The sequence below is a fragment of the Trichinella spiralis genome (assembly GCF_000181795.1).
Source record: "Trichinella spiralis strain ISS 195 chromosome Unknown Scfld5, whole genome shotgun sequence".
NCBI lineage: Eukaryota > Metazoa > Nematoda > Enoplea > Trichinellida > Trichinellidae > Trichinella > Trichinella spiralis.
This window is the reverse complement of record NW_003526944.1, coordinates 5073353-5083755: the sequence shown is the minus strand read 5'-3', so window position 1 is coordinate 5083755 and position 10403 is coordinate 5073353. Positions and strand designations below refer to the sequence as shown.

The 10403-nt window shown below is 30.5% G+C and overlaps 3 protein-coding genes across 3 annotated transcripts; 1 reads left to right on the top strand and 2 right to left on the bottom strand.

Moving 5' to 3' along the window:
- Positions 1-849: 849 nt before the first annotated feature.
- Positions 850-1493, bottom strand: Tsp_09242 (hypothetical protein). The gene is made up of 2 exons (XM_003375616.1): positions 1458-1493; positions 850-945 (listed from the first exon to the last, which is right to left on the bottom strand). The coding sequence occupies exons 1-2, from the start codon at positions 1491-1493 to the stop codon at positions 850-852; spliced, it is 132 nt and encodes a 43-aa protein (XP_003375664.1).
- A 5099-nt stretch (positions 1494-6592) lies between these two features.
- Tsp_09241 (conserved hypothetical protein) lies at positions 6593-7378 on the top strand. Its single transcript, XM_003375615.1, has 2 exons — positions 6593-6615; positions 7129-7378. Exons 1-2 carry the CDS (start codon positions 6593-6595, stop codon positions 7376-7378), a joined length of 273 nt encoding a protein of 90 aa, XP_003375663.1.
- A 245-nt stretch (positions 7379-7623) lies between these two features.
- On the bottom strand, positions 7624-8853 carry Tsp_09240 (conserved hypothetical protein). The gene is made up of 5 exons (XM_003375614.1): positions 8780-8853; positions 8661-8731; positions 8124-8143; positions 7804-7904; positions 7624-7699 (listed from the first exon to the last, which is right to left on the bottom strand). Exons 1-5 carry the CDS (start codon positions 8851-8853, stop codon positions 7624-7626), a joined length of 342 nt encoding a protein of 113 aa, XP_003375662.1.
- Positions 8854-10403: the final 1550 nt, after the last annotated feature.

The window sequence follows — 10403 nt, the reverse complement described above, 5'->3', positions numbered from 1 at the left end:
GGTTTAATAAGATAGCGTCGTCAACGACCAATATTAAAATAGCGAGGACAACGACCAATAAATGAAAAGTGGGACCGAATGGGAATAAAATTGAGCCCAAGTGGGACCAAACCCAGTAGACCCATAACTGTGCATCAGTAAAATTCTCATCGACCATAACACTAGTCTATCAATCGACGAAAAAGTAAATAAATCAAAATTTCATACTTTTCGAGAGAAAAAATTGTTTAACAGAAAAAAACTATTACAAAAATATAATAATGCATATTAAAATCTAAGTGCAAAAATAATTACCTTTTCTGAAAAATTTCAATGCCATTGGTGTTGGACGTTCACAGCAATTATGTTACCATCCTTGCATATTACAGATGGTCATACGTTGTTTCATCCGACTTGTTGCAAAAGCACTGGACCATCAATGGAGAAGTCATCCGTATGAGATGGAATCAAAAGTGATATCGCATGGCATCGCGTATTGTTCACTTTGTAAGAGTGCACAAACCACCAAATCAACCTCCAGTGGAATACGAACAAGTGGACGTTTCCACTGCCAAGTATTATAAAGTAATTATTATATTTATAATAGCACTTAAACATTATTATTATTATTGTTATTTACGTTTTATTTTTAATTTTATTTATGTGAATACGACATCTTGTAAAAGGAAATATATATTTTTTTAATACCAAAATTTAAATTTTCGTGCAGCATGAAAATAAAAAATTGCATTCTATTATTAGCATAGGACGTTAGCTATTTTCTGTATGTAGTTTATTTAAAAAGTTGTAAAACGGTGAGGGGCTGCTTGCCTTCCTCCATTACTTTGTATTCTTTAGGTTAATTTTTGACTACGGATAGACGGATAGATAGGCGGAGAAGCTCGAGCTGTTTGATTCTTCAATTACTGATGAAGGTACAAGAATCACCGCATCAACCACAGTGGACTACGAACAAGCGGACGTCTCCATCGCCAAGTGGAATAAAACTTTTTTTAATATTTATAATGAAGTATACAAATTATTATTGCCATTCATTTTTTTATTTTAAACATTATGTTTGTTTAGAATTTTATTATATTTTTATTTAAATACTTACCGTTTATATATATTGAAATGATTAATATCATATAAGCACCGTTTTGTTTTTGATAAAACCTTTTTTATAAATAAAAGTGTGAAAATAATAAAACTGCAACATCTTACGGAAAATTGAACGTGCATGTTTGTTAGCTAGTGAAGTGATCATTTTCAAAAGACCACATTCTAATAATAGATAAACAGTGCGTACGGGGTGAATTTAATCGAACTTAATTATTAGGAAATTTGACGTTTATTAAATCAGCTATCATTTCATATAGAGAATTCATGGAGAATATATTGAAAAATTATGCTCAATATCGATTCTCAATTGCATTGTTAAGTGATTATGACATAAAAGTGAAAAAACTGCCACTTACCGCAAAATGCATCATCTTCTCATCGTTGATGTTCATGCTGTTTGGTTTTGACTGAAAAATCATTTTTCAGAAATTATTCCAAAAAATAAGAATGAATAGAAAGTAAATCTAGCGTTTGGCGTTCAATGTTGTTCTTCAGTCAATTTGCCAATCGAAACGCTGTGCTTCCCACCACGGACAGTCTCAAACTAAAATTACTTCCAATAAGTCAGTAAAGCGAACGACTTAGCATGCAAATTTTTATTTGATTTATTTCTGCTGATAAATATCACTAGTGCATATTTTTCATTGATGCACTCTGTTTAGAAGAAAATTTGATTGTGGCACTGCCAAACGTAAAAGCAATTCTCATTGCGGAAACACTAATTTCATCTTTATTACGAAATATATTTTAAATATTAAAAAATAATATAAATACAAGAAATAAAATGCATAATAATTTTATATTAAATGCTGGCTTGTTGTAAGAAGAGAGAAAAAGTAATAATTTGAAGAAGCAATTCAGACTGAGTGACAAATTAAACAATCAATGGCATTTATTTGAAAATTCAAAAATGACCTTGACATTAATAAATTCAGTCAAAATATAAACTATCTGGCAGAAAACGCCATAACAAAAAACTTGACTTAAAACAAAACACGCCATCGCATTTCTGAATTTGAGATTTGAAAATTCAAAAATGACCTACATAAATGGAACTCATCGCAAAAAAGCTTTTCACAAAAATATAAGAACACTAAACCGCGCGAGATAACAAACAATATCAACCAGACAAAAAAAATTTAATTTACTTAATGCCTCTGATGATCTAAATTTTGAAAATATAATATAAATTTATAATAGGGTTAAATACTTATCTGTACGAAAAACAGTATTTAGCTGTCTTGTATAATAGAAAATACTAAGCGCTTAGTAATATTCGACCTGCTCTGTTCACAATAAAATTCAATGCCATAAGCAGTAAAAAATTGAAAAATTCAACGTATTTTACAATTAAATCTAGACGCCTACGTAAAATAACAAACTGAAATATTAATTTTTTGAAAATCTTCAACGTTGAACAATTTACAATTGAGAATTTTGTCCTAGGTGTTTTTCAAGTTTTGTGCATATAAAAATTAAAACAGGGCTAAATATTTGAATAAGCATGCATTCATGCATAAATATCAAGAAAATATGTCTACCTTGATCCAGATTCTTACACATGAACTTTTGTTACGCACCAAAACAGTTCAAAGAAAATCACTCAAATGAAATTTCAATTATGCATGCAACCTTTTCTCTGATTGGTCAATTACTCTGCAACCTCTTATCGGTGATTTGGCAATCAATTTACTGTATGTTACAGAATTTTTAATTATAAGCTAGATTTCCATAATCCTATTTTTACAACAATATATTTTAACTTAATTTTAAAATAATTTTTCTCTTTTCTATACTTTAGCTGCTTGCTTTCCCATTCCTGCTTCAAATTCTGCGTTTTCCCCAAATAAGATAATGCATAGTGCAAATTACAACGAACTCAGGTAAAATGCAACATACCAAAATAGGTGCGTTCTTATCGTTTAGGTCAACTTATTTTCTGTTATTGAAAATTATGATGAGTCATTTATTTCCAAGAAATTAAAATAAAGTAAACAAAAAGAAACATATATGTAGTCGGCCCTTAACATTCGCAAATTTCAAAACCGCTAAACAGATAAATCCTATTTTCAGACCCTAATGTGTTTCACTAATTATAAATATGAAAATTATTTCATTCCAACTGACAGTGGTAACGTCCGCTTGTTCGTATTCCACTGGTGGTTGTTGTGACCATTTGTGCACTCTTACAATGTGCGCAGATAAAGCAGCAGGTCAATGCAGATGGTTGAAACTACTGCAAGAAAAAGCAATGACTGCTTTGCTTCTTACATTTTACATTTTATTACATTTCTTCCATTTTACACTTTCAGTTACTATTTTTTTTCAAATTTACATAATTAAAAGTAATTTGTAAATTACATTTTTGATTTGGCTAATTTTGTTTGTCAAAGCGAAAAATCAGTCTTTACATTTTTCTGAAAAGCTTTTCGTCATGAGTTCCATTTATGTGGGTCATTTTTGAATTTTCAAATCTCAGATTCAGGCATGCGGGGGCGTGTTTTGTCTAAGTGAATTTTTCGTTATGGCGTTTTCTGCCCGGTAATTTATATTTTGACTGAATTTTAAATATCAAGGTCATTTTTGAATTTTTAAAATGTTTTCATTGGTTAAATTTGGCAGGGTATCTCAATGTTTTACGCATCATTATTCTTTTTTAATGCAATGCACTCGCTAGATCATCCGGTTACTTTACATGAACTGCTATTATTTCAATTATGTCCACTAATTTATAATCATTGAGCATGATTATATTAAGCATTATTAAGAATAGATCTGTTCTGTGTAAAATTTTATGTTTAAAATCAACAGCAGTTTGTTCATGTATTGATATTTTTTAAAAGAAGACAAATATATTATAAACAAATTATTATTAAAAGCGAATTACTGAAATCAATTAATATTTCTGCACCATTTACAATTTTTTATATTCAAAAATTGAATAAATTAAGTGAAATTTAATTGTCGTAAATTAATATTATTCATTACATGTAGAGTAATGAGCGAAAATAAGAGAGTTAAGCTGAGCTAAGAAACTACTGAATAGTATTTGAATAAAATGTATTTATTCATTTTCATGTTGCAAATCTTATAATATAGTCGAAGTAGCATCTGATATGGAGAAAACAGTATTTTCTTTTTTTGCAAATATTTTTTCACACAATTTGCTTTTAATTTAAAGCAATACATTAGTCAGAAACGCGTATAGTAATTTTGTTTATGAACACTTCTACCCTTTAGTTTTATTATTTCTACTATTTTTCCATGAAAATTTTTTTGAAAATCAAAACTTTGCATTAATTATAAATATTAAAATTATTTTTTTTCGATTGGCAGTGGAGACGTCCGCTTGTTCGTATTCCACTGATGGTTGATATGGTGGTTTGTACACTCTTACAAAGTGAACAGACAAATGGTATATAACCATATATCGACATCTACCCCGAAATCTGCTGTAAAATGCAAAGAAGAACGCAAAACACGAAGTCTTTTATCGATTTACGTGGCAAGTAGTAGCCATGTGAAGCATTCTCTGACTTTATTTACGGCCCTCAGTAACTAATAAAGTCCGTTTTAATTGCTGAAAACTATTCTCATTTTTCTAATTGTTACATTTTTTCAAAATGCTGTATTTTAATTTTGCAAATAATAATCTTTTAATTAAGAAGCAATTAAAGTGATTCAATTTAAGCGGGATGGTTCTAGATAAATTTTACTTGGTAATTTGAGTGCTAAGATATTGGAATGGTGTTTCCATTATTTTTTCCGCAATTTCTCGAACGTTAAACACTAAAACACGGTACGGATATGTTTGCAATAGTTGTATAATCCTTTCTGATAGATTCAAGTGATTTTTGTAAGGAAAAAATGTTCTCTAAAAATATTGAAATTTTGTGGGATTTTCTGTTTTGTGAAAAGCTGCGAAAAGCCTTTTCAGCCGAAGCAAAGCCCATGCAGAACATTATCCAAAACTGCTTTTTATTAATGAAGTTTGCTCTTCTGTTCCAATGCTCATCAGTTATATCAAAGGAAAAAAAGATAATGTTGTAACTTCTTGTTGACTTTTACATACACGCTTTATTCATTTAATATAAATCTGTTATGATTTACATCATTCAACACCTTTTAATGATATGAAATCAATGCCAAGATCCCAATCATCCAGTAACAATGTCTTTCGATCAAAATGCGATCACTCCCCGTTTTTACAACTTTTCAAATAGAATTCATCCAAAAAATAGCAAAGAAAATCATATACATAAATAATGAAATATTTTTATTTTCATGTTGCGAGTGAATTTAAATTTTCACTATAAAATTAATTTTTGATGTTATTTTTATAAATATGATTTGAATAATTATTAATAGTAAATGTCAGTAATAATAATTTTTTGGCATAATTATAGAAATATGAAAATTATTTCATTCCAACTGACAGTGGAAATGTCCGGTTGTTCGTGTTCCACTGGTATTTGATTTGGTGATTTGCGCGCTCATACTAAGTACACAGGCAATACTGTAACATAATCGCTGTACGTCACATGTGGAAACCTTAATATTGTTTTCAAACATCTCTTCCTTTAATTTTTATTATTTTTACTCTTTTTTTCATAAAAATGTTTTATGAAAAACAAAATTTTGCTTTAAATGATAATAATCATTTCAAATATGAAAGAAATAAATTTCAATATATGTAAACGGTAATTATTTAAATGAAAATATTATACAATTCAAAACAAATTTGTTAAAATTTTGAATTATAAATATTAAAATTATTTTTTTTCAATTGGCAGTGGAAACGTCCGCATGTTCGTATTCCACTGATGGTTGATATGGTAGTTGGTACACTCTTACAAAGTGAACCAACTGACACCCGAATACGCATCCCTGCATTCGTCGCAACGCAGCGGTGCAAAATCAAGGAAAGATCTTTTCATCCCTGAATCGCATTGGATTTCAACCAAAATATTCTATACAGCAAGTTCTTCAACTTTATTTTATTACTTCGTGTTATTATTTTTGAAATTTTACATCATCTGAAATATTTGATATATTACATTTTTTGGTTGTTTACTTTTGTTTGTGAAAGCAATAAGCAAAAGTGTTTACATTTATGTGAAAAGCTTTTTGCTTGAGTTCCATTTATGTGCGTTATTTTTTAATTTTTAATTTTCAAATTTTGACATGTGTAGGCGCGTTTTGTCTGAGCTAATTTTTTGTGTTGGCTTACATCCCGGTAGTTTGCATTTTAACCTGAATTTTTAATTGGTGACTTTTGCCTACTGAAGTATGTTTTCAATTGTTGAAAGTCATTCCATTTTTCTTGTTGTTACGTTTTTTTCAAAGCTCTGCATACTTATTTGATAAATAATTACTTTTCAGTTGAAGGCAATTAATTGATACCTTTTTAAAATTCAGTTATAAATTTGTTGTATCATTTTTTGTATGTTAAAAGTGGCAACATTTTTGATTTAATATCCCTTTTACAGGTATGAAGAATGGAACAAATAAAAAGTAAAATCGCTTTCAACACGAAGGAAATTACGAATTTAACACATTTATATCTACCGTTGCTTTTGAGTTTTTTATGCAACTGTCTCATACATCAGAAATCGTAGGATTTATTATTTTTGTACAAATGTTCTTTACCACGGATCTTACTGTTGTGATTAATCTAAAACGGTTGTTTTGTGTCCGCTATAATTGGTATGGAAGATGACTAATTTGAATCCACTAAAGTGGCCTTCACAGCGGTCAGTGTTATGAGATAAGCATAGATGTTGGTTGTTTGTAAACTTTCCCATGTGTTTGCATGTATTTGTGGTTTCATTTATATTTTATGCAGTTAGAAGTAACAGTTAATGTATATGAGTCAGAAGGTTACATAAAATGGAAAAATTAAGTGAGAAATCATACTGTAGTAAGAGAGGATAAAAAGTGCTGGAAAATAGTAGTTGTTTTTACGATCTACAACGTGTTTCTGGCGCTAGATTTTGACATTGTAATACGTCAAGCATGTAGTTGAAGGTCCGTGAGACAGATGGTTGTCTGCTCAGATGCTGACATATCTGAGCCAGATATTGACACTGATGGAGAGTTAGTGGAAGAGCTGCTTGATGCCAGTGATGATGATGAAATCGAAAAAGTTCAGGTTTCTCAAAGATCCAAATACCAATGGACTCGAAAGGTTTTTACTCCAACGCCAACACCGTTTCATTGTAGGCGTTCTGACTGTACATCAGTCTTGGAATCAGTGGAATATTTTCGACAATTATGAATTTTCTATGAAATAATAGCTGGTCGAACAAAGATATACGTTGGTCAGTGTGGTTATCGTAATTTCTCAGTGAGTGCGATTGACATTGAGACAGTGACTGGCATACTGCTGACAACGGGTATCACATCCCTGCCAAAATTTCGCATGTATTGGACAGCAAATACATGTTTGGATTTTGTGGCGGATTTAATAAGTCGCAACCGGTTCGACCAGTTGCATTCATTTTTATGATGATAATGGAATACTTAGAAATCAAAAGCATCCTCACTTCGATCAGTTCTGTAACGTCCGTCCACTCCTAGATCATATTCGCCAGTGTTTCTGAAAACTGAACCGTCAAAGTGGCAATCAACTGTTGAACACATAATTCCCTACACTACAGATTAAGCACTATTTGCCTAACAGAGAGGGGCTCAAAGTATTACTGTCGTTGTGAAAGTAATGGCTTCTTACATGATTTTTGAATTGCCGGTGACAGCTCATTGGAAATATGAACGGCCTCGGCTATATCACAGCTGAAGTTGTGCTCAAATTATATGTGAGGAATTACTGAATCACCAGGAGCATAAATTACTTTGAGAAAAAATAACCAACACGCGTACAGACAAAACCCAAACAGAAGAATGACAGAAAAAGGGCTTCGTAAAAGATTTAATGCCGGAACTAAAAATTAGAAATGATCATTAGGCTAGTGAATTCTCTCAGCCGTTATCCATTGTCTAATCGCTCCATGTATATTAATAACTTGTTGTACTGTAAGACAACCTGAATATTTTTATTTCAAAATGTATATCTCTTGGAATTGGGCATATTTATTAATTTTCAATTCAAATAAAAGTTTACAGATAAATAATATCTCTTAATTTAATTAGAATTTTTACTATGTTGCACAGTGTTTTATTTCTTTGTCTTTTTAATTTAAGATTTAATATTTTTAATAGTTGCAAGAAAATGTATAGTTTTATTTTGATTTTTAATTTTTTTAATACTGATAAAGGAAATGTGGCATTATAGTTTTATATCAACTTGACTGATCACAAGACAATGCAGATACTGAGAAATCAACGCGTCAGTATAAATTTATAAATGAGACGCTTAATATTTGACGTCAGTAAAAAGGCTAACTCATATTATGGTGGTGTAACTGCTGTATAAAATTATAAAGTTTTCACATTGGTGGAATTTATAGATGACAGAACGGATCTGTTATACCGTTTTTATATTAAATTATTTAAATAAAATATACTATTCAAGAATGTAAATTTTTGATGACTGGGTCAACCGGGAGATAGTAACGGATGACTAGGAATCGAATGTTTTTGGTTATGGTTGGATAAGCGTTTCAAGAGTTGGCTGCAGATGATGGACAATCAATAGTCAATCGCTGATGTGGCAAACAACTGGCAAGTCGACCATTCAGAATAAAGCATCTGCTGTCGCTTTAAAACTACGCCGTCGACACCAGACTTTACCATTCTACAGCGCTGAATACTCGCTTGCAAACAAGTTTATATGAAAATTTTCAAAACGATATAATAAACGATTTTATTATTTAATATTATATCATCTGCTTACAGTTTTTTTTCTTCTTCTTCTTCTTTGATTTGTACTGCAGTCTGCTCAAGCCAGCATCATGCAAGTATGAAATTTTGATCAATTTCTCATGTTTTTTGTTTGTTTCCAAATTAATAACATTAAACTGTTAATATTTTTAACATATGTATACATACATATTGATACTGTGCTCGTCTATTTGACTACTTTTGAAATGCGCTAAATGACTGATGCAAAAAGTGGTCAGGGAATTGTTAATTTTGTAAAAGTATCATTTCTTCTTTTTTGCATTTTTCAAGTACAAATTATTGAAAATTTTTAAAATAGAAATTGAATATTGTTCATCATTTGAAGTAAACAGATTCGCAGGGCAGCGGGGAGTCAGAAAGTATTATTGTTTAGGCTGTTTTGCTTACAACTCTTTTCCCTTGCTTTGGTAATCGATATCCAATGCACGAATGATCTGTGAACTGGCCTGCAGTGATCTGGCAATAAATCGAATCCCAACTCATTCGTTAATATTATCATAAAGAAAGCTCTGATAGAATGTTGCTGTTGTTGTTGTTGTGGTTGTGGTTATCTTGAAGCTTAACTTGAAGCCAAAGTTTTGATCAGATCGATTAGTGGGTGGTGAGTTGAGCTGCATATTTGAATTGTTCCTCTTCCCGGACAGTTTTTCAGTATTGAGTGGAATTTTGGTCATAGATACGTTGACACTTGTCGAACAACAACAAGCGAACCCAAAGCTTCAACAAACAATGCTTCAACTATTAGCTGACTGACTGACTGAAAGCGGCAAGCTTTAAACATGTGACAAGGAAAAAAAAGACACAAGCGCACGCATTGATCGCTTCAAACTGAATGAGGGAATTTACTTAAGATAAAAAAGAAAAAACCAATAAAACAATAAAATTAAAAAATCTTTTTTCTTAATAATATTAAAAACAGAAAATGACTGAATATTACGAATTGTGTTCTATTAATTAATTTTTGCAATTGATTAATTACAAGACAATTTGCGAGTACTTCTTTTTCACATGGAAAATTCAATTTCATGTTCTTCTCATTCAGTATGATAAATAATAAACTTGCATAATACGTATCTCACCATACTTTATTAAGCTTTTCTTAAAATGACAATTCAATTTTTTAATATTAGATTGATAGCTTTCTTCATATTATTGTATGCCATTGACACTTACTTCATTTCATATGTTTAAACTTTGAAGAGTTCTAAATTGTTGATCACTGTTCTGTGATTAATACAGTGATAGCATTTTCTGTTCAAATTATGAATTATTAATTTTTTATTCTTTAATTGTTAAATAAAAATAGAAACTTTTAGTAATTTTCTATTAGAAGATAATTAAAATTGCTCAGTGGACTTTTAAATAGCATGAAGTATTCAACAACTTCATCACTGCTCATCACTGCTATTGCTTTGCTCAGAATAGAAAATCTTTATTCGAAA